At 41.9% G+C, this 25,287-nt stretch overlaps 1 protein-coding gene across 1 annotated transcript; it reads left to right on the top strand.

Moving 5' to 3' along the window:
* Positions 1-20,218: 20,218 nt before the first annotated feature.
* On the top strand, positions 20,219-24,842 carry NEFL (neurofilament light chain). The gene is made up of 4 exons (XM_058670413.1): positions 20,219-21,909; positions 22,887-23,011; positions 23,380-23,699; positions 24,266-24,842. Exons 1-4 carry the CDS (start codon positions 20,863-20,865, stop codon positions 24,409-24,411), a joined length of 1,638 nt encoding a protein of 545 aa, XP_058526396.1. The 5' UTR covers positions 20,219-20,862; the 3' UTR covers positions 24,412-24,842.
* Positions 24,843-25,287: the final 445 nt, after the last annotated feature.

Here is a 25,287-nt window from a genome sequence, read left to right as displayed (position 1 = left end):
CATTTTGTTGCAAATGGTACAATTTCATTTTTTTTATGGCATGAAAATAGTCTTTCAGAAAATATAGGCAAGCCTCCCTGGGCCTATGCGATGCAGGCCTTCATGACTGATTATGGTGGTGGAAATTGGTGCACTTTCCTAGGAAGCAGTTTGGTAATGGAAATCAAAAGTATGAAACATATCCTTATCTTCAATCCTTTTCATATTCAATCTCTTATATATTTTCAGTGAATAATTGTGGAAATGTGCAAAGATGATTATTCAATCATTTATTTATTTACTATAATGCTTATAAAGTTATGACTTCACCAATCTGCTAGTGACATCCTAATTTAAGAGATCCATCTTATTATTGAGAGTAGCTAGTTTTAACACACTCCTTAGCCACTATTCTTCTTCTTTGTGATACAGCTCTAAAGGGTGAATCTGATTTGGACAATGGAAATCTTTGCAAAACACTGACCCATCTTTAAAAATAACAATAATTAATGGAAATTTACATATTGCATAGCACATTGTAAATCTAAATATTAGTTTCTGAAATGATGTCATTGTACAGTCATAACTACTCTGTGAGGTAAGTATTCTCTCTAGCCACATTTTCTAGATAAAGAAACTAAGGAAAAGATCTGCTAGATAATTTGTCCAAGGTTTCATGCTCAATAAGTGTTAGTCTCAGCAATGGAACCAATGCATTATATTCCTAACCAATACTCTACATAAGACAAGCCACCTGACTTTGGCAAATGAGTTAAGGAGAGAAGTCTGTTGAGGAACCTTGGGGACAATTTTCCATTCTCCTAAGAAAGAGCTGCAGTAAAAGGCAGTCCTGCCACTTTCTTTGGGTTTTTTTTGTTTTGTTTTGTTTTTGTTTTTGTTTCTTTGAAAGTGGGTAATACCATTGTTTCCACATCAATATCATTTTACCCTGTATCTGGGGTCAGGGAAAAAAAAAAGGGAAAAGCCCCACCCAACCTCCCACCCATCCCAGATCCCCAACGTGTCCTGCCACTTTCTTAGCACGTTGTTTCTACTCGTTTCCAGCAGCAGGATGAAGCCAGCAGAAAAATGAGTTGACTTTACTGTCTTTAAGACAATGTTGAGCTGCTAAAATCCACAACAGAAACATGAAAAATTCAAAAGAAGCTGCTTCTGGAGATTGTGCCCTGTGTGTGATGGCCGTTGTGTGAGACAATTCCCTTATTGTCTATCAGGTTTAGTGGAGGAATTTAAAAAAGAAAATCATGAAAATCTTCTGAACAGGAGGATTATTACTAAGGAATTTCACAAAGTTTATGGAAAATAGGATAAAAAAGTAAATATGTTTGCTGAAAAAACTTTAAAGCAATGCACAGATTTTTGATAAAATTCTTTTCCATGATTTTTTTCAGGATCCTTCCCCTCTGGTTCATTCTGTCTCAGTTACTAACAGTGAGGGTCACAATCCATTTAAACCAACATTGGAAGACTTGGCTTCTGGACATGTCTAGTTCCCACAGATTGCTGGGAACATGTTACTCTTCTCTGTTTATCTTGAGCTGTAGATCTTCCTTCTTCCTTCCCAGACACAGATACCTAAGAAGTATCATTTCCCATTGTTGGACTCCGGTTTTGTATTTTCATCCTCATGGATTGAAAACAAAGAAGAAATCTAAGGAGGCAGTGTCTGAATATTGCATTTTGCTAAATGGGACAGAAGACTTGTGACTCCTCAAATATTAATCCTTTTGGTTTATTTCTTTACACATCAAATTTTAAAATATGATTTGTATTTTGAGACAGCATACTTAAATGCACAATATACTCGAAGGCATATAGCTCAACTAAATGAAGAGTTCAACAAATAAAAAAAATCAAAAGATCATAAACCAGAGGAAAATAGGCAGGGGCTTTACACAATAATTAAAGGGGAAAATGTTTTACTTCACTCACATAAAGTAAATATAAAATAGTGACAAAATTGCTAAAGCTATAGTAGCATATAATTTCCATCAATGTGTTTGACAAGTGTCAATTATTTGTTGAGTATCACTAAGTGTCAGGCAGTTGATCAGGAAATACGCTTTTGTAGTGATGAGTAATGATTATCCCTTTCCTCAAGAGACACATGGTAATTGGGAGAGAACAGTAGTAAAACAGGAAACAAGTAAAGCATATAATTGCACATTTTATTAACTCTGTGCAGGGAAACAGGATACCAGGTGAGAGTGGCCACATAAATATTCTCTTCTAAATTTAATTCAAGCTGAGAACTGCCTAAGCTGAGAGCTGCAGGAGTCAGGGGAAATGATACCAGATGTGATAGGCATGAACTGTTTTGTGTTTGTGGCAGGAGCAAGGATAGCTGTGCCTCACTCACTGAGACAATAAAACACCAGCATAAGAGGCCAGTGTAACTTCAGTATAAATATAAGAGATAGGATCTAGTGGTGGCTCATCAGACCATTGTGGATGCTGTGCTCAGAAAGGAGTAATGTGTTCTCATGTGACCCTTGTTAGTTCCTGCAAGAACGAGATGTTTAAAAAATAAGTATATATACACTTAGCTGTTATTCAGCTATAAAAGCATGAAATTCTGCATCAAAATTCTGCATCAACTGAAAGATGCCATGTCGAACAAAATAAACTGGACTCAGAATAATAAATAATGCATGTTCTCCCTAATTTGCAGGGCCTAAAATTAAAAAAAAAATCTTTTTAATGCAAGCATTGGTATTGCTGCATATGCAGTTTTTAAAGATTTATTTGTTTGACTTGAAAGAGTTACAGAGAGAAGGAGAGACACAGAAAGAGAGAGAGAGATCTTCTACCTACTAGGTAACTCTCCAAATGGCTGCAATGGTTGGAGTTGAGTTGATCCAAAGTTGAGGGCCAGGAACTTCCAGGCACCCCACTTGGTGCAAAGACCCAAGGCCTTGGGCCATCCTCCCCTGCTTTCCCAGGCCATTAGAACGGAGCTGTGTTGGAAGTAGAGCAGCCAGGACTCAAACAGGTGCCCTTGTAGGTAAAGAATTAGTTTGCTATGCCACAGCACAAACCTTACAAACATAGTATTATAAAACTGTCATACCTCTGTCAAACCAATGGTTGAGGAAGTTATAGTTTTCAATGATATGTGATTACTTCAAAATTTACTGTATGATTGAAATTATTATTTTTTCCATTCAACAATTGCTTATAACTGTTTTCTATATTCCCACTAAAGAATTTTTTACTTTTGACTTGATAAGCTTCTTACTCCATGAAGTATTAAGCCTTTTTACTGTAATGTAAGTTTAAAATATGTTATTTTTAAAACTAGGGGGAAAAAGCATTTAAAAAAAAAGAGAGAGACCAGCAATTCCTTGGTCTCTGACTTCCTGTCATGCTCACTGTAATCTTGCCCTCTCATAGGCACTTCTACCATGATGTTAGACATCAAGGGCCCAACCAGAGGCCCAACTCAGGGACCACCACTCTTGAAGTTTTAGCCTCCAAAACTTTGAGCTAACAAAATTTCTTTTCTTAATAGTGTACCCAGCCCCGGGTCTTTTGCTATAGCAATAGCACAACATGGGCTAATTTGGGTACATACTCAAAGTAGTTCCCAGCTCTTTATCAAACCTCTACGGTGGCAATCCTTACTGTACTCCAAGCAAACTGAACAGGGTTCCCACATTTTCCAGCATTCCTTTTCCTGTCTTGCCCTTCTTTCTTCCATCAAAACCCAACACAAATGCTAATGCCTGAATGGCAGCTTTCCATATTCCCCAGCTAGAAATAACCTTTGTCTTAATCCCATAAAACTTCTTCAACTTGTTAAAGACTCAAGTTCTGGGTCATGTTCCATTTTTATTTAAAATGATTTACTAATAGACCACAAGTCTTTCATAGATGGATTGTTTTGTGAGTATCTCATTAATTTTCATGTTTCCCAGAAATTAGAGCACACAGTCAATGCCAAATGAATGGTGAAAGGAACATGCAAAGACCCTGTAATTCTCTTCTGGAGTTAATTGTAGGGTGTAGTTAGAATTTAAGCCTTTACTGCCAGTATGTTAAGACAGAAAAACTGCTGTGTGATTCTTTGGGTGCTTGGCAAATGATGCTTGCTCTAATTTCTCAACTGTTACCTTAAGAAGAACAAATTTAAGATATGGTGGAGAAGCTAAGGTCATACTGACAGTGCACCCTTGAGCCACTGAACTTGGCATATAATACATACACCATCACATCTGGGATGATGAGAGTGGAACAGTAATATGGACTTGTTCTCTTCCAAAGAAGTGTTTCAGGATGCAATTTTGGAGAAAGAATCATTTTTGAGATACTTACTCTCTATGGAGCTGATATTGCATGGTCATAATATGTTCTGTAGGGTTTGGGAACCTGGATTGTAGCTGAGGCCACACAGGTTCTGGATCACAAGAATGTCATTGATCTGTCTTTACAACATACCAGGTACTGGCCCAGGCATTGTGTGTACTGTTGCTTTTCCAGCTACCTCTGACATTAGATACTGTGGTTAGCCCAATCTGTACACTCGGAACCAAAGGCAGGTGGTTCTCAGGTGACCCACCCTGGTCCAGGATAACTAGGAGAGGCTGACATTGAGTCGATCTGGCCGCCTCCTCATCAGCATGCTGCTCAGCCTGCCGCAAGGAGCCCCAGACTGAGGGTCACGACTGTACATCTCCCAGCTTGGCAGAGGAATGGAAAGTGCATTAGCAGAGAAATTCGTCAAAATTCTCCTTCCAAAATGAATGCTTCATGGTTCCAATATTTTATTTTATCCATACATCTGCAATTTCAGAAATTGTGTGTTTGGCTCCAGTTCATCTTTTGCATCATCATTAGTTCAAGCGATGCGTTTAGAGTTCCAAGGCACTCAAGAAGAGAAACAGGCCGGCAATCTTGCCAACTGTCTTCTGTTCAGGGCTCTTAGGACCATTTTTCAGCAAAGTCTGTTGACTTTTCTACCAAAAAATAGCAGGATCTTCTGACAAATCTCATCTCTTCCTGGAAACCAAGGGCACTATGAGTGGTCTGTTGGAGGGGGTCAAGAGTGACAGTTTTGAAGTGGACCCTATGAGGACTTTGATAGGCATCAGTGTGATCTCCATCCCCTGGCTGAGTGAGGCTGTTTCTGTGGTTATAACAAAATAGCTAAGATTATGTTTTCTATAAAGAAAAGAGGCCTGTTTATCTCACAATTTTTGGAGACTGATAGTCCAAATCAGGCAGCCCTTTCTATTCAGGCAGGGCAGTGGCTGGCATCATAGGAAGAGGCATATACAATTCAGATCACTTAACAGAACAGCAGGGTACAGAATTTTGGGGTTCAGGCTCTCTCTTCTTGTAACAACTCACTCCCCTGAGAAATAACTAGTGTTCCATGAAAATTAGATAGATCCTTCTGAGGCTGGCACCTTCCCCCCCACTCCCACCAATAATCTAAATTCCTTTCACTAAGATCCCAACTTTTAAAGGACCAACCACCTCTCAACACCACCACATTGAGGACTAAGCTTCGAACACATAAATCTTGGGGGAGCCACTCACACCATACCCCACCCAAGGTGGAGGAGGAATTGGCATGGGAACAGGGACAGCCAGGAGTCACTAGGTGAATACTGCCATGACTAGGGACCCTCAGATAGCCTGTTATTATCTTTTATTTTTTTAAAAAAGAGATTTATTATTGTATTTTTATTGAAAAGGTAGATATCCAGAGAGGAGATACAGAAAGAAAGATCTTCTGTCCACTGTTTCACTCCCCAAGTGGCCATAACAGCTGAAGCTAAGCTGATCCAAAGCCAGGAGCCAGGAGCTTCTTCTGGGTTTCCCATGTGGATGCAGGGTCCCAGGGCTTTGGGCCATCCTCTACTGCTTTCCCAGGCCACAGATAGGGAGCCAGTTGGGAAGTGGAGCATCCAGGACACAAACTGGCACCCACTTGGGATCCTGGTACATGCAAGGCGAGGATTTAGCCACTAGGCTACTGAGCTGGGCCCCAGAATTGTTGTCTTATGCTTAATTCCATACTGGCACAAAGGAAGAACAATTTATACACCAGAATAATAATGATGCTGAGCTATAGATGATAAATAGTACACTCGGTTTGTGCTGCTCATGAGCTTTATGGGTTTATGATAAATGAAATTATTTACTGAAAATATTTATTAATTAACTCCCCAAGTAGAATACATATTTTTATCCTAGAAATTATTTAAAAGAGCAGCAACTATGCCGTATGGTAGTAACATGAATGAAAGATAAAAATGAAATGCAAGGTGAATTCTTCTCCAGATTCCTCTAAAATTCCTCTAAAAGTTGGCAGAGTAACTTTCACCTAAGAGCTTCCAAAGACGAACTGTTTTTATTATGCTAATGAAGCAGCACTGGACTTTTTCTCAAAAATCTTTCCTGTTTATCAGCATGGATGTGGAACTCTAAACACTAACAATTTGCTCTTTGGGGGATAAACATTCCAAGAGTCCTGGTTTTTTTGAGCACAGATATCTCTGCTGGCAAGAGGTGGACAGATGGCTAACACACATAGGCCTGAATTCATGTTGCAGTGTGTGAATTTCACCACTAGATGTTGGTCTTGTCATTTCAATACTTAGAAACAAGTCGTCTTTTAGAAATCAATGTTAAAGGTACTTTTTAATGTATAAAAAGCTTTATAAAAAAGATCCAACTAATCACTTGACTGGTTCTTAATAACTAGTCCTTTATATAAATGATTAGACAACTGCATAAATAATCCCACAGACTCAAGCCAAGTCATTTCTGTGTATTGCTGAAGCTCTTCTCAGATTTCCATTCAGAGTCCTGTACTTGGCTAATCTATTCTGGATTTAACAGACTCCAGGTCTCTGATTACCAAATCCTACTGAGTCTCACAGGTTTGGCAACCAGCTAATTGGTATTTAAGTTGCTTGAATCAGCTGGCTCTCAGCTCATTTAATGAGCCAGGCTTTTTTTTTTTTTATTCCTTTTACCAACTAACTTGGATTGTTGTGGGGTGCGAGAGAGATCATGCCAGACAAGTCTAGGATGTACCAAGGAGACTTTATTAACCAAGCTTTGTGATGGAGTGCCTACCTGAGATTAGTAAATGAAATCACCATGGCAATCCAGTCTAAATTGAAACCCTGAAAGGAACGAATGGTCTTTACTTTGAAGTCTGTCTGTTAAACTGAAAACCTAAGTTTCGGCTTCTCCAGCAATATAAATTATCCCAAGAGACATGCAATAAACATCCTGGGCATACCGACAGAGCTATCAACATTCATCCTTTTCTGTCTTCCATTGCTGCCAGGTCTCATCTGTCCGGGAACTCTTGAAAGTACACAAATTAGCACTCCAATATATAATCTTACTGTTCTTTGTTTTAGGTCATTATGCTATTCACTTATGGAGACACATATTTGAAAGGAGAGAGTTCAATGCATTCTAAATCTGAATTGGAAATTATGACTTTAGCTCTTCGCAGCTGAAACATGCCGAAGCAATCACCTTTGTGGCTACAAAGGACTAAGCATGAATTACCCCATGTCCTTCTGAGTGTATCAACCACCAGGCAGCTCTGCTCCTCTCATTGGACAGAAACTTCAGAAATTTCAGAAATTTTCAGATAACGGATTGGGGGAGAGTAAATTCGTGACTGTGGCCATAAACCATTAATCAATGGGGCTCAGTGGACTGTGAGGGTCTCTGTGCAGCACTGCACCATGCTGCTGTGGGGTTGATCTCCACACAGGGCCAGCTGGCACTCCTGGCTGCTTTGCCAGGCTGGGGGAAGGATAAATAATGCCATCTTTTCCTTGCTTCACTGAGAGCATCCGATATTTTTGCCTCCGTGAAAAGAAACAAAAGTAATTTTAAAAAATCCATTTATTATTTTCAGTCGGTGTGTATGCATGCCTGTATGTACTGACTGTATCTGTGACATTTTTAACAGAAACACAGCAGTATGAATTGCATTCAATTAAACCTGCCAATTTAAAGTAGTTAATGGTTTTGAGTATTTTAATGAAATTGTACAATCACCAACACAATCTTATTTTAGAACATTTTTCTCACTCCCCACACACATATAAGTAGTGATTAACCCATTCTCTCTCCAACTCTCAGCCCCAGACAAAAACTTCTCTATTTTCTGTGTATAAATTTGCTTATTCTTGGATATTTTACGTAAATAGTTCATGTAGTTTGTGACTAGCTTCTATCACTCAGCATATTTTCAAAGTTTATTCGTATAAAAATGCAGCAATATTTCACTTTCTTTTAAGTGCCAAGTAATATTCCATTATTCTACCAAACCTTATTTAAAACTTTTTTTTAGGATTTATTTCTTTGAAAGGCAGGATTTACATAAAGAGAGAGAGAGAGAGAGAACGGTCTCTGCCATCCATTATTTCACTCCTCAAATGGTGACAACAGCCACAGTTGGGTCGGCCCAAAGCCAGGAATGAGGGGTTTCTTATGGGTCTGCCAAGTGGGTACAGGGGCCCAAGGGGTTGAGCCATCCTCTGCTGCTATCCCAGACCATTAGCAGGGAGCTCAAACCAGTGCCCATGTGGGATGCTGGCATCTCAGGTACAGCTTTACCAGCCATACCCGGAACAGGCTTCTACATTCTGTGTTTTACCAGCTGACTGATGTTTGGTTTTGACTTATTTCTACATGTTGGTTGTTAAGAACTTTGAAGTACATGTCTTCGTGTGGACATGTATCCCTTGTAAGGGGTAGACACCTAGGAGTGGGATTGCTGAATCATGTGGTTAGCTGTATTCCACATTTTGAGAAGCTGCCAAACCATTTTCCAAAGCAGTTGGCTATTTTACCTTCCCACCAGCAATGTTGGAATGTTCCAATTTCACCAAGTATGCATCTTATAGGAGTGTGAAAGTGATACATCATTGTGGTTTTAAAACATATTTTGCTAGTAATTAATGATGTTAAGTATCATTTTCTATGTTTATTTGCTTTTCATACAGATATTTTTTAGGGAGAAATACTTATTAAAATATTTTATCCAAATCATTTTGTTCAAATTTTTTCTTAAAAGATTTTTATTTTTTTCATATAAAGGAAATAAATTTCATGTTTTCCTGATATATTTTTCCCACACATCCTTTACAACAATGTTGGAAATCTATGTAAACCTTCTTTTGATTTTAAATTCATATATAATTTTCTCTGTCACAAATTTAACTAGATGCAAAAGATGTAGCCTTTTAAAAAAAGATTTATTTTATTTTTATATGGAAAGTCAGATACAGAGAGGGGGAGAAGAGACAGAGAGGAAGATTTTCCATGCAATGATTCACTTTCCAAGTGGTCACCATGCCTGGAGCTGAACTGACATGAAGCCAGGAGCCAGGAGCCTCTTCCGGGTCTCCCATGCAGGTGCAGGGTCTAAGGCCTTCAGCTGTCCTTGATTGCTTTTCCCAGCCACAAGCAGGGAGCTAGATAGGAAGCAGAGCTGCTGGGATTAGAACTGGTGCCCATATGGGATCCTGGTGCACTCAAGGTGAGGACGTTAGTCACTAGGCTATTGTACCAGACCCCAAAAGGGGTACTTTTAAACACAAATTTTAAATGTGATACTTTAGCATAAGTTGTGGAATTATTCATTTCAACACATCAAAGTGGAGCCTAAATGTGATGCTGACATATTACCTATAACCGTCTAATTAAACAAACTCTTCTTTAACCACCACCAATTTTATAGTTAATTTTTCTCCTTGAACTCTCATTTCCATTCATCTTTTCTACATTATTTTCACCTGAGTATATTTTAGCCCTGAAAATCGTTTTTATACTCATATTATTCTCTGCCATAAAGATAGATATGCAATGCAAATTAAGTTATTTACTCCATGTCACCGTAACATCTAGGCACTGGAGTAGTGCTGTGGTGCTGCATGTTAGGCTGTCCCCTGAGATGCTGGCCTCGCATGTTGGAGTGCAGGCTTGAGTCACAGCTTCTCCACTTCTCCCGTCTTTGCTGTGCTCTATCCCTGTCTTATTGTGGACATTTGGGGAGTGAACCAGCTACTGGAAGATAGCCATTTCTCTCTGTCACTCTTTTAATTAAGTAAAAATAGAGAATAAACTTCATAATGCATTTCCTAATTAATCCACAAGTGAGTATCACATAGTGTCAAAATAAATACAACAATTTCATTTCTTCTCAAAATCCACAAACCCACACAAACATATGTAACAGAAAGTCATTGGGAAATCTTACATCAATTAACATGCAAATATCTGTGTCATGTAGCTTTTTCTTAACCATAAAAAATACTGGAGGAAGTTAACATGTAAAGAGAACAAGTTTCTTTAGCTCATAGTATTGGAAGTTCAAACATAAGATGGGCCATCCCACTGAGTTGGCCTCTGACAGGAGCAGTAGGGGGCAATGACTGAATCCTTGTGAAGGAAGGACCCCCAGGTTGCTCAGGTGTATGGGGACCACACTTGGGCTTTGTAAACAATCTCCTGAGAGCTCCTTCCTAAGGGCATTTCCCGATGGCACGAGAGACCTCCCACTAGAGCATCTCCTAAACACCCCTAACTGCAGTAAGTTTCAACTCATTCAACAACATTAACTTCAGGGTTTGAATATCTGCCTGAGTTTGGGGAAAAAAATCCTTTTCAAGCGAGAGCAGGTCGCTCAGCTGCCAATCCAGTTCCATTATTAATAGATAATCATGTGATATCCCTAAATGACACAGACTTTCAAAATAATCTGCTGATCAACATCACCATCAAGCATACAATTTAACTGTCAGAAAGAGATGACACTACACCTTGATGGCGTTGAGGACCGTTTTCTTCATCCATTTTTGAGTTAATGGCCAATGCCACTCCTCCATTAGCGTATTACCGCCCTGGACTGTGTGCATGTAAGTATCCTTCCGTAAAAGGTACAGTTCACAGCTTATTGCTACTGGGAATGGAGCTCAAATCTCCAATTTCCTTTCTTAAAAGGGAAATCAGCAATCTACAAACTTGAGGGACTGAATCGTTAAAGACAGAGAGGGGTGAGAGTAGTCTTCAGGTTCCTCCTCATGCTGGGATTGGGTCCTGGAGGAGAAAAGCAGATGGGCTTCTGTTTCAATACTGAATCTTGCAATCACAGAAGCTTCTGCCTTTCTCCCCTTCCTTTGGCCATCAATCAAGAATAAATAAATAAAAGGACATAAAAAGATTCTATTGTGTTGCATGAATAGGAATCAGTTCAATTGATAAAATATTGACAGTTGCTTGGCTGTTTATTATTTTCTCCATAAGGAGGACAGATTTAACCCAAATAGATAAAGACATCTTCAGTCAGACTTCAATGAATAACTCAAAAATCTCATTACGTTTGCTCTCGCTCATGTTTTCAGGCAGAGCTGAACTATCAGCAGTGTCAGTGCTTGGAAATAAAAATGCTACTTTCTGAGTTCTCATGCATGATCACTGTTAGGAGGTGAGTGCACTGCTGTTCCTAGCATATCCAAAGCATTTTGCCTTTTTAGGGTCTGGGAGCAGAGGCTCTCGGGTGGGCAGAGCGTGATGGGGAGGCCATTGAGAGGCAAGGCCCTTTCTGACATGGAGTGACTCCTTGCTGCAGTGCCATTGCCTTGAGCCTTTGCACAGCTCCAGATTTTATTTACAGCTCAGCCTTCTCTCGGTATGGCTTTCACTCCTGTGTACAGAACAAGACTGTGGACCTTATTAACGTAATCCTTTTAGATTTCATTTTCAAAACTCTTCGGTAAGACTATTTTAATTTGATAACTTCTGAAGTAATAAGCATCAATCATAATGGGCAAACATTTTCTTTTTGGCATGAGGAAAAAACAGCCACTTTGTAAAATGAAATATCTAAGGCCCACTCAAAAGCACATCTGTTATTTTAACATGGTTTGGTAGGGCAGCTTATTAAATTCTGGGATAAAGTGATATTGAAAGGTGCAGGGAATCCTTTTTAGTGTGCTTTTATCTCGTCCGGATCATAACATGGTAAAAGGAATTTGTGCTTAGCAATATAGCATCAAGCCTGTGTCTGAAAAGAGACACGCTAATGCAATTTAGTTCTTATAAATTATTTCAGTGATGGATATATATTTTTGCAGGCTGCTAATAAAGCAAAGTGTCACCTTATTTGCTTTGTGTGTGTGCTCTGCCTAAATAACTATTACATGAATTACTTACTTCAAGGTGATTTGAACATTCAGTCTCTGATTATTTCAACATTTTTTGCATTAGTTTCAAATTTAAAATTTTTTTCAGACAAAAAAATAGATCTTATTTGTATACCACCTCTTAAGACTATTCTTGCACTTTGGTCATAACACAAAAATGTGAGAATTCATGTAGTCCTTGATCCAGTTGTGTGACCTTGATCCATATTCTCAAACTCTCTTTGAACTTTATTTTCCTCACTACAGGAAGAAAATGATACATACCTCATTAGGGTGAAGATTAAGTGACAAGATATGTAAGTTTCCCAGGCATACCATCTACCCTGTCATCTAAACCTTACATTTTACAAAGGAGAATGACTTTAATACCTAGCTCATCAAGATTTTGTGATGATTAAATGAAATCATGAAAGTAAGTGAAATTGCACAGTGCTAGACACAAAGCTATTATTGATAGTATTGAACATAATTAGCTTTAATAAATGCAAATCCCTCTTTCTCTTATATTTCTAAATTAGAGGTTTCGTTTGTCATCAGTCTTCCTCAGGTTTGATTGCCTAGTTTGTGGGCTATTTCTTATTTTGCTTCTTCTCATTCTATTTTCTATTCCTTTCAGACTTTCACAGTTGATTGGCACCTCTCTGGAGTATGCAGTGCTAAGAAGGAGCATTAGTTAATGTCCTTCTATGCATAAAATTTCCTTGATCAAAAGTCAGGTGGAGAAAGACATCCTTAAATATAGTTTTAGATACATGTTAGATGTCTCAGGATTAATTGATCACAGTTAATTGGATTAAATCCCAGTCTAATCATAACATTGAAACCAAGGCTTTGCTTTAGACATAGTGAACTTAAAGTTTACATGGAATATGGTTGGGCCTCTACAGCCATGGTTTTCACACCTGTAGATTCACCCAAGGTTGAGTCAAAACATTGAAAAACAAATTGTGTACTGAGCAGGTGCAGATATTTTCTGTTATCATTCATTAAACAATACACTATGATCATTACTGACATAACATTTACATTGGATGAAGGTATTTCAAAAATTAATGAAATAATGAAATTAAAACCATGGGTTTATTTAAGTTGATTTTTTTTTAAACCCATGCGTAGTATTTGGATGGTATGGATGGTTAAAAAATTGCACCCAAATTAACTCATACTTTTTCATTCCATTTGCACCAATTATTTGAAGTACTCTCACATTAGGTATCGTAGTCATCTGGAGATGAATCAATTTTGGAGGATATGCACTGATTTTAAGCAAATGTGGCACCATTTTTTACTTAGAGGACTTGAGAAATTTTGGCACCTGTGGGGGAGCTGCGATGAATCCCTGTGAACACCACAGCAGGATTGGCATTTTGTTTCCAGCTCTACCACCATTCCTTCTTATTCCTTGACCCTACACTTCCTTCTAGGGTTAACTCTCTCCCCCTTCTCACCCTTTGCTCATCTTCTGAGCTTCCTCTTTGTATTTGGTTTGAAATTATTCCTGATTTCATAGTCAATCTTAGACAGAAAACTTAGGTAAATCAGCTTTACTTCCTCCTACTCCTCCGATATTGGCCTTGTAACAGTGATGGATGCCAAAGAGATAAAGCTGTAATTTGAGTAGATGTTTATCAGGTATCTGAACACAAAGTGAGCGACATCTGGGGCTGTCTTGTTCTTCTGAAATTGCATCATACAATGGCCTGGACAGGATCACATCTTGTACATGTACAGGAGGTACCCAGAAAATTCATAGAAAATGCATAGATGCAATAACGTGTATATTGATTTCAAAATATTTATAACAGAATAATTTATCTTCTAGTTCTTTCCCACAATTTGTTTGAAGCATCAACATACTTAATGAAATCATAAGATTTCCAGTTAGCATTCTTAATGAACTTGATTTTGGAAACCTGGGACACAGCTCTGGCTCCAATGTTCACCAAAGAAAAGGGTTGCGGATGCACCCTTTCGTGTTTGCAGTCCTCCTGTTTGCAGCATCTGTGAGGTCTCCTGTGCCTCAACTGCAGGAAGCCAGTGCTATAAAACTAGAAGGCTTGGCAAAGGTCAAATCTCTCTCTGTGTCACCTGTACAGGCTCAATTAGTGAAGGATGCTATGGGAATCACTTGGGAAAGATAAATGGAATAAAAATTGAAAGAGAAAAACCAAAGCTCATTTCTGGGTAACAGTGTCTCTGCCTCACTAGAAAGTTCTGCTCCATTGGGAAGTAACACAGTGTGAAAGGTTAACCTATTCTACAGAATAGATCATCAAAGCCAAGTTTAGCACCTATGAAAGAAGCAGGAAGAAGATTCACCTAGATAACAGTCAAGTTGGGCTCAATCCCAAGGGCCAATGAAGCATAACACATAAAGCACATTTCCAGTGATATTACGTTTTAAAAAGGAAACACTCATTCATTATGAAATTTGACCTTACAGTTAGAATGTTCTAAACCTCTTTTAGCACATTTGAACAGGGGGCAAAAGATATTTATATCAAAGACTAAATGTACTGATTTTACTTTTAAAAGCTTCCAATGTTTTTAAAAAGTCAATACAAATGCAATATGAAATACAATATGAAGTTACTAAAATAATGTCATGCACTATGAAGATGGTCTAAGAGAAACACAGTAGCTACTCATCTGTAGATCAAGTGTAGGAACATCACTTCAGAGAGCAGCAATGAGGATTAACTATGTACCTGTAAAACGCATCTGGGGAACAACCAGCCACAGAAATGTTGATTCAGACCCCTAGCGATGTTACCCTGTTCTGAAATCATGGCAACTGTGGCTTGCACCAAAATTGGACCAAGCTTTTCTTGCTGTAACATCTAGGCTTTTGTCTTTTCTCAATTAATGTTTGCATAATTCTTTGAATTTTACATACATAGGTTTTGTCTGCCTGGCTACCTTCAAGATGATGTGCATATGTATATATTTATACAATATTTACATTGTTACATTTATTTTTCTAGTACACAAATGTGTATATATATTTGATTCCTTTTTTTCTGTTGCTGTAAAATTGAGATTTAGCAAAAAAAAAAAAAAAAAAAAAAAAAAAAAGATTCTGCTACATTCTCTGCATCCTGATAAATTCAGCCACCTGCTCAACTCAAACTTCTTAAAACATCTTGACAACCCAGAAGTTTCAGGGTGCCTTCTTCCCGCAGCTCTCCTCCCCACACTCCCTGAGGCAACAACTGCTCTGATGGTTTTCCACCATAGTACTGGTTGACTTGTTCTGGAATCTCCTATCAGCAGAATCAGTCACTGTGCATGCATCCTTCCCCTGATTTTTTTCACTCACTTGCTGGTAGTTTTGAGACTCTACTATGTTGTGTGTATCAGTGTTATCAGTAGCTGTCTTTTTTTTTTAATCATGTTGAAATATTTTCTAAGCCCTTTGCAGAATTTATCACTGCTCTAGTTTCCTCTACCTCCACGGCACTGGTGCAGAATTCTGCACTTTGTAAATTTTCCATTCACATTTGGTGACCCAATGGATGAATGAATGCATTTTACTTAATTAATCAAAAATGGTGTTTAGACCCAACACATTTCACTTTCCTAATCCAGATGGTTTTTCACACATTCAACTTACCAATCACCGGTATAACGGATCCTGCAGGAGCCTGACTGCTCCACTGTAGGAGCCCGGGGATCCGCCCATATGCAGTTCTGCAGTGTTCGCTGCATTCCTGAAGCAGAAAAATGATCCTGAGGAAGTGAACTGCTGCCCTGGATGGGCTCCAGCACGGCTGAGAATGAGCCAACCTCGGGGCTTTGTCTCCTGCAGACAGACACGCCTATCCTTCATCGTTGCAAGCACTGAACCCCACAATCCTCTGATGGGTTTATGAAACCATGTAAAAGTCAGCAAAGAAATCCAGGGGCTGCATGAGATATTTTTGTGGCTGGTTGGTACCCAGACTGCAGAAGCAGCATATAGTTCTGTGCTCTCTGGAAAGTACAAGTGAAAAAAAAAAAAAAAATACCAGGGTTAGCTTGCTGGCTGTGACTGATGCCACTGTGACCTGCCTGAAATCACTGCTCTCCCATCCCCTACCCCAGCCCTTCTTACCTCTGATCTAGTGACTGTGATTAAGGGCAAGCCACCAGGAGCAGGCCTCTGGGGAGGAAATACATTACCTTACCTAATTCTGTGGAGCAAGCATTTAGGGGCTTGAACCTATCACCATCATTTCTGCTTGGACAGCAGTAAATCCCCGTCACTTCTAATACTGCACGTGTCCTGAATGGAAATGTGTGCCTTGTTGTCCATCTATTCAAAAGACATTTCTTGTTCCTGCAGCAATCTAAATTTTATATAACTGCATAACACACTTTATTATGCATCACTTGAAAAGGCTGTGCAGTAAAATTAGGCATATTTTATGTTAAAATGGGTAAAGTTTTCTTTCTGTGTATTTCCCAAGCGATGGGGGAAGATTCGTGGAGTATTTTTGTAGTGAGCATAATATATAAAGAAATAAACTCACCACGAGAAACAGAGAGGAGAGATACCTGTGGTTTGGACAAACTAGTCATCTCTCTCATGTCTCTCTTGAAAAAGTTAAAAATTTGTGGAACACATCATACAATGCTGTCATGTGCCAGCATTTTCCTCTTTTTTAACAGTGATTGTCAAGGTTACTTTCAAAGAAAATCACTCATCGGGTAGAAAATGAAGATATTTTGATCAGGAAAAAAGTGGGAGTGACTATGTAGTTATTTTCAAGAATTTAGATAAACTAAGTAGCATATTCATTTCCCTGCTTTGAAATCTGATGTCTGCAATTATTTCTAAAATGTCACAATACAAGATACATGGCATGTTCCCCTGGTAGCATTCATTGCATTTTACACTGGAGTGTTTGAGAAACCCACAACAACCGTAAGGTCACTGCTATGGAGCCTTCCAAATGAACATGCTCATGAACTGTGTTTGTGGTGCAGCTCAGCGCATATTCATGCATCCCAAAGAGGAGACGTGTATGTTACAAGCACCCTAGATTCTACAGACTGTGGTATTGTCACGAATCCACAAGCTCCAAATTCTACAGAGACACGGAAAAGCAGCAAGTGCCATTAACAACTGTGTAAGCAGTAGAACACCACTTTCTATGGAAGCAGATAGGGCTTATTTTGAAGTAGATGTAACTTGGTAAATTATTAAACCTCTCTGGGCCTCCCTGAGATGCTTTTTCTGAAAAAAAAAAAAAAAACTGTCATTATTTGATGATGGAAAATGCTTGTCCTCTGGTGGGTATCCTGTATGTATTTATCTCTCTCTTTGCTTTGACAAGCTGATGCCAACTTCGATAATACTGACACAGCCACTGATGGTGAGGTGGATGCGAGATCTCTGTTTTGCTCTGACTGCTTCATATCTATTCTCACTGCTCACTGGTGGCACAAGATTCCCCTGCTCCTAGATAAGGCTTGTCTTGGGCCCTGATCTCTAAACACTCCAGCCTACTGCTGAACTTTTCAAAATTAGATGCCAGTGCAGAACTTTCTGCTGTGCCAAAGGGTTTAGAATAACGAGATGAAAAGTTGCTAGACCCAGCATCCTCGCCAACTGAAATGTATGGACTTTGCTGGCACTGGAGCAGCAGTAAATTATTTTCAGTGACTAAGAGAGGTGTGCATTATGTATTTTATGTTAATGTGAATATATTTTGCTTTTTAGCTAAATGACCTCAAGTACTCCTTTAATGAATTGCAGAAATATTAAGAATAGTCAGAGTGGTAGAAATTCTATTAATGATCTCTACCAACAGACTCCCATGTTGTTTTAAAGACAATTCTTGTTATTTAGTGTGTGTGGGGGCAGCCTGCAGCTTACTTCATGTGTATGGAGAATACATTTAGATGGGAATAAATGCCCAAGTGTCTAACAAGATTCAGACATCACCTTCTAAGTCGATAAGGACTGTGCTACAAATAGCCCTAATGCAGAATCATTTATGATGAGAAGGAAGAGTCACGGTTTTGATTTTTTTAGAAAGATTTTTCTGAACCTGCTTCCTTTACTTTCAATTTGATACACAGCAAATACCGCATGGACTTTCAAAGCAAAGATGCTGGGAGAAAGATTGAAGAAGGATGACTTGGCAGGCAGCAAGGAAAGTAGAGGTAAGGCATCCAAAAGCCTGATCGTAGAGGCTCCAGGAGCGGCTCTAAAACGGAGCAGTCGTGGAGAATCAGGTGGCCATGCTAAGAGCTTTTCTAACAAAGGACCCAAGGTCTCTATTCACAATACGCTGACCTCTCTCCCCTCTTGCATAGGTCAGTTCAGGAAAGGGCCCCTCAGCCCTTCTCTCCCCTCACCGCACTATTCCCACAGGCCTCTTCTCAGCTCCCCCAAAGCCGCAGCAGGTGCCTGCTGGTTTCTTCTCTCTGCAGCATCCCGCTGCCCCTGCCACATCAGCTGCCTCTGCAGTCAAACGCTCCGGTGAAGAGCCACAGAGCCATTCCTTAGCAAACAATAAAAACCAAAGCAAACTGCTGGTGCACTGAAGATCAGAGGGTGATGACCCGCAACTCCTGTGGCAGGCAGCTGGCGCAAAAACAGTGAACAACTGCAAACCTAGTACAAGGGTATATATACACACACCGGGTGTGAAACAACATGATTTTCATGGAGCAATTTTTAAAAAATCCATTCTGCCACTTTCGATTCACGTATGGATTATTAAGAGCTGACGCATGTTTGGCTTAAACAGGTCTCTGCTGCAAAACTTGCCCCAAGAAGTCTGTCTCACAGTCGAGTGACTGATGAATGGCAAGACCCAGGTTAAATCAGCTACAAAAAATGACCGGAGGGAGTATCCTACCATGTCTAACAGGGCCAAACAACACTCGGGGCAGTTCAGTGACTTTTCATTTAACTCTTGAAATATCTGAGCACGGGAGGACCTTGGAGATTGCTTGGTCTTCCTAGTTTTACAAGAACAACGTTGCCGTTTACTGAAACTGCATTATTGGCGACAATAGCAATTGTTTTTAGAAACCTGAAAGCTGCGGTCTTGCCCTCTAGGCACAGATGGTGGGGTTGGAAAGCACCTCCGGTAAGCCTTACCCCCAGCTCTCCTCCACAGAGGTGGGAAGGGACCTCCGGCTGCAGCTGTGGCATCACTCAGGGAAAGAGCTTCACAGAGAACGACATCCTGGCTTCTCCATAGGAAAAGTTATGTTTTCCCAGTTGGCATCTGTTTAAAAAGAAATCAAGCTGCCTCTCAAATGTTGTCATGCAAACAAAACAAAAGCTAAATATGTGCTTAGAAAAGCCTTAGGCGTTTTATGTAAATCTCTGCAACCTTCCCCGATACCCCAGAGGGACTCCCAACAATAACGCGTGTGGAAATGCGAACCACAAATGGCGTGCACATGGCTATCTAAAAGAGAAGCTTTCTAAAAGAGATCCGTGGGTTTCGGACTGCCCCTCTTAACATGGCGAACCCAGGCTGGAATCACGCGGCTACTTTAGCTCTCCACCCCAGGAGAAGACGTGGAGACGCCCGAGTTATCCCGGCAGACCACACCCGACGCCCCGGGGCTGGCTGCCGCAGCTTCCCTCTGAAAATCAGCCACCTGCAAGGCTTGTCAAAATCATCAGGTTGGGAGTTACACTGGTGCCCAGGGAAAGCAAAGGGTTTTTAGTGGGACGGAGGTGGTGGCGTCCAGCCTTTCAGGTAGGGATTTAGCTCGGGAAAAATTCAGGCAGCCTGAAGTCGGCCACCCGCAGTGGAGTGCGCCGTTGCCAGGCAAGCGGATGTGCCGAACATTTTCAAACTCATCTCTGCTTCCAAGGACGCATTCGGCACACCCAAAGGGCCGAAGGCTTCCTTCCCAACAAAGGAAGAAAATCCCGGTAGCCAGAGGCACTGCCCTCAAGCTTTAGAAATGCCAAAAGCAACACCTGCAATGCCTCGCAGCAATCCCACACGCCAGAGTGGCAGATCCCTTAGAGGCAGGGGGGGAGGAGTGGAAGCCAGGAGGAAGGGGGATTATTGAAAGAAAGTGCCAGAAAAAGCTACAAAGCAACCTGAAACTTTCCTAAGTGCCGCATACATGCAACTATAACCCATTTTTTCCCCCATTCCCAACTACTAAAGGCCCAGCACAGTCGCCACAAACGCAAATGAGGATGTTAAGGAGGTCCCTGGTGGAAAGGGCTGAGCTGGATGCCAGGGTCTCCGAGAAGCACCGGGACCTGGAGAACTAGGCTACCAGTCGGCGGTGAGAGCCCAAGATAGGAGGTACTTGAGGACCTGAGTCATCCAGCGTGCAGGTGTTCAGCAGTCCAGGCTTGGGTGGGTGGGAAGGGAAAGGACGTGAGTGAGGGGCTACACACGGACTCAGAGAACATCAAGGGCCTCGGAGAAAAGTGCAGAGGTCGAGAGCCGCAGCTCGCCGACCCCCCTCCTTCGCTTTTGCGCAGAATCCTCCCTTTGGCTGCAGCAGCGCGCTGCCCCCACTGGCCGGCGCGCCGTGATCGACCGCAGGCTGCGTCAGAGTCCTCGCGGCGTATAAATAGGGGTGGCAGGACGGCGCCGAGCCGCACACAGCCATCCATCCTCCCCTTTCCCTCTCTCCCCCGTCCTTGTCTTTCTCTCTTCCAGGCCCGGTCTTGGCCGGAGGGGCCCCGGCAGCCAATATGAGTTCGTACAGCTACGAGCCGTACTACTCCACCTCGTACAAGCGGCGCTATGTGGAGACGCCCCGGGTGCACATCTCCAGCGTGCGCAGCGGCTACAGCACCGCGCGCTCCGCTTACTCCAGCTACTCAGCACCCGTTTCCTCCTCGCTGTCCGTGCGCCGCAGCTACTCGTCCAGCTCCGGCTCCTTGATGCCCAGCCTGGAGAACCTCGACCTGAGCCAGGTGGCCGCCATCAGCAACGACCTCAAGTCGATCCGCACGCAGGAGAAGGCTCAGCTGCAGGACCTGAACGACCGCTTCGCTAGCTTCATCGAGCGCGTGCACGAGCTGGAGCAGCAAAACAAGGTGCTGGAAGCCGAGCTGCTGGTGCTGCGCCAGAAGCACTCTGAGCCATCCCGCTTCCGGGCCCTGTACGAACAGGAGATCCGGGACCTGCGCCTGGCTGCCGAAGACGCCACCAACGAGAAGCAGGCGCTCCAGGGCGAGCGCGAAGGGCTGGAGGAGACTCTGCGCAACTTGCAAGCGCGCTATGAAGAGGAGGTGCTGAGCCGCGAGGATGCCGAGGGCCGACTGATGGAGGCGCGCAAGGGCGCCGACGAGGCGGCACTGGCTCGCGCCGAGCTGGAAAAGCGCATCGACAGCCTGATGGACGAGATCGCGTTTCTAAAGAAAGTACACGAAGAGGAGATCGCTGAACTGCAGGCTCAGATCCAGTACGCGCAGATCTCCGTGGAGATGGACGTGTCCTCCAAGCCCGACCTCTCCGCCGCCCTCAAGGACATCCGCGCCCAGTATGAGAAGCTGGCCGCCAAGAATATGCAGAACGCCGAAGAATGGTTCAAGAGCCGCTTCACCGTGCTGACCGAGAGCGCCGCCAAGAACACCGACGCTGTGCGCGCCGCCAAGGACGAGGTGTCTGAGAGCCGCCGCCTGCTAAAGGCCAAGACGCTTGAGATCGAAGCATGCCGGGGCATGAATGAGGCTCTGGAGAAGCAGCTGCAGGAGCTGGAAGATAAGCAGAACGCCGACATCAGTGCTATGCAGGTGTGGCCGGGTGCGAAACACAGCGGGGGCGGGGGTCTGCAGAAAACAGTGCAGGGAGTTGAGGGTGCTCAGCAAGTGGACACCAGGGCCGAGGTATCCACAGGCGGTTGTTCGGGGTAGCACAGGGTTCTCTGGAGGCATAGTGGGAGGGGTGGGGCACATGGGTGGGGCAGGGACGCTGCCGCAGTCTGGGTGTGTGCTTGGTGCAACTGAATCTATGCTCTGCATTGAAGCAGCCCAGCCTGGGAGGGGTCGGGCGAGGCGAGGCGGGGCGAGGGAGAGGGGGATGGGGGAACAGGGTAGGAATTGGGCGTGACTCTGGGCCTGCAGAGACATCCGCTGTCAACCCAGCAGCATTAGCGATCACTTACTTTGCAACACCTATTGCATTATTTCATTAATGAATATAGCAAGTAAGTTTTAATTAGTTTTTAAAAGTTACTATGGCTAGTATATTTTTTGACTGGTGAAGTACCAACTGTTCCCTCTTAGCAGGTAGATGAGAATGCAGTTAAGACTTATTCCAGGTAATTAGCTTGTCATATTCACCGAAAACCATTTCATTTTTAAGGTTTTCCATCTTCTGGGAAGCAGAAATGCAGGAGATAGCTTAGAGAGAGTATTAACAATCTAGCTACTGACTTAGACGGAAATGGATTATTTTCTTAAATGTGACCTGGTTCCAGAAGAGTGAATAGCTGAGCAGCCACGCTTTCCTGTCATTTCAGTTTCCAGGCAGGCATTTTATGATTCTGTCAAGACTATTAGCTGAAGATATTTGCTTAAAGGAATTTTCTTCCTTTATTCCCTTATGCTTTGTGAAGCTGGATCTTTTAGACAAGAAAGATTTTTTTAAAAGAGCAAGCTGTTGTTTTAGGGGAGAGTCTTATTCAAGGTGTGCCCTTGAACTCTAATTGAACCCTGTGTCATTGGAGGAATTCATGCTTAGGTTTTCTTCTCTTTTTGTCTGCCAACAGGACACGATCAACAAACTAGAAAATGAACTGAGAACCACGAAGAGCGAAATGGCAAGATACCTGAAGGAATACCAAGACCTCCTCAATGTGAAAATGGCTTTGGATATTGAGATTGCAGCTTACAGGTAACCAGGAGGACCGGGTAGCAGTCAGGAAGCCCTGGGCAAAAACCACAGGCCATCCAGCTTAGGAAATGTTAGCTTCTTTGCTTCAGAGGAGAAAGTATTTAGACAAAAATTTAAGAAATTTACCCTGTAATATGAAGTCCTGTGTTTAGCTTCTCACTACAATCTAAGAAGACTACTTCAGGTATTTGTTCCTTGTTCTTTTTCCCAGCCTCATTCACAGAATTCCTAGCCACTGAGTTTTGATGATTCCCAGCCCTCTCTTGCGGGCATTAGAGGAAGAGATGAGCGGTGGGCCTAGAGCAAATCATTAACTACACTTCCTAGGGTGGTTTATTGTTAACCCCACTTTCTGCTGGTCTCCCTAGGAAACTCCTGGAAGGTGAGGAGACCCGGCTCAGTTTCACCAGCGTGGGCAGCATAACCAGTGGCTACTCCCAGAGCTCCCAGGTCTTCGGCCGATCTGCCTACGGCGGCTTACAGACCAGCTCCTACTTGCTGTCTGCCCGCTCCTTCCCGACCTACTACACCAGCCACGTGCAGGAAGAGCAGATTGAGGTGGAGGAGACCATAGAAGCTGCCAAAGCAGAGGAAGCAAAGGACGAGCCTCCCTCGGAAGGAGAGGCCGAGGAAGAGGAGAAGGAGAAGGAAGAAGGAGAGGAAGAGGAGGGAGCCGAGGAAGAAGAAGGTATGAATAACACACCCATGCACCTTCACGTGCAGGCTGCACATGCCTGTTTGTTAGGAGAGCTACAAGTTACATGAAGCCCCGCTTGATCTAGTGCAGCTTTATTCAAACATGATTTTAGGATCATAAGTGATACATTTATCTTTTTATTCCATACACTTTTAGCAAGCACCGATTTATGAGGGAGATAATAGTTCACCCTTTTGCTTTTGTTAAATTGACACATAATTGTAAAAAAAAATCGTCTTTCATATATTTAACACAACTGTTTTTGATGCTTTAAAGGATAAAAAATAAACATCAAACATACAAAAAAGAAACACTGAGACTGGGTTTTGGAGAGGAGCAGGGTGCCCAAAGCAAGTTTCTTGTTGTGTGAATATGTGGTCCCCTGGCCAATCACTGACTGGCAAGCCTGGTCTGCTCCCTGCGCTTCTGGGTGGATGGTGTTAGCGGCTTGGGGCAAGCTTTCTGACAACTGTGCTTTCACAGCAAATTTTTGCAGAAATGTTTTGACTAGACTGACCCTGGATTTGAGGTTTGTAAATTTTCTCCTTGTGTTCAAGCCGCCAAGGAAGAATCTGAAGATGCAAAGGAGGAAGAGGAAGAAGGAGGTGAAGGTGAGGAAGGAGAAGAAACCAAAGAAGCTGAAGAGGATGAAAAGAAAGATGAGGGTGCTGGAGAAGAACAAGCGACCAAGAAGAAAGATTGAGCCCCACGTCCCCTTGCCTATTCCAGCAAGAATTCTCCCACAATCAGGTCAACCTCATCACCAACCAACCAGTTGAGTTCCAGATCTTCTATGAATTAAGAAGTCAATATATGTATAATTCTGAGATGAGTTAGGTTGGACATTCAATGTTGTGCTATGAATTTGCTCCTTAATGCAGAGTATCTGTTTGCTTGCAGAGTGGCTTTCTGGCTTGCTGCCAGCCTGTGCATGGTCCATGCTTATGAGTTCAGGATCTATGGCAATGTGAACCATTCAGATGTTTACAATAAAAAAAAAAACAACACGAATCAATGAACTATTTATGTTAATGTTAATCTTCATGGAAAAATACTCGTTTGAACCTTTGGTGGCTAGAAATTAAAGACCTTGAGTTATGTGCAATAAACAGTAAATAAAGTTACACTGAATGACATATTTCTTGCTGTTGTTGTTGAGTCAATTAAACATATTACAGATGGCACCAATATGAACTGTATACAAGTGCACTATTCCTTTTTCTTAAGCCAAAATTTTTAGCAGTGACAATATTTTGAAATTCTTAATTGGGAATCCCGTGGGATCATGAAATCTCTCCCTTCGAAATCTATACTGATAACCAAAGTTATTAAATGAGAGGTTCAATAAATAACAACTTACTTTGTTCCATAAAATGTACTGTGAGGTTGAGCGATGGCTTCTTAATATGCTATTCTGAAATTATGTGATAAATATTTATTTTATGGAAAGCAGATGATAATGCAATATGTGTAGAACATGAATCCCACCCACATAACCATACTTTAAAATACAGCATAACTGACCATCAGAGGCAGAAGTTGAGACTTGAACAAAGGATGCACTGAAGATAAATAATTA

Source organism: Ochotona princeps, chromosome 11, assembly GCF_030435755.1.
Source record: "Ochotona princeps isolate mOchPri1 chromosome 11, mOchPri1.hap1, whole genome shotgun sequence".
Lineage (NCBI taxonomy): Eukaryota > Metazoa > Chordata > Mammalia > Lagomorpha > Ochotonidae > Ochotona > Ochotona princeps.
This window is presented reverse-complemented; position numbering and strand designations above follow the sequence as displayed.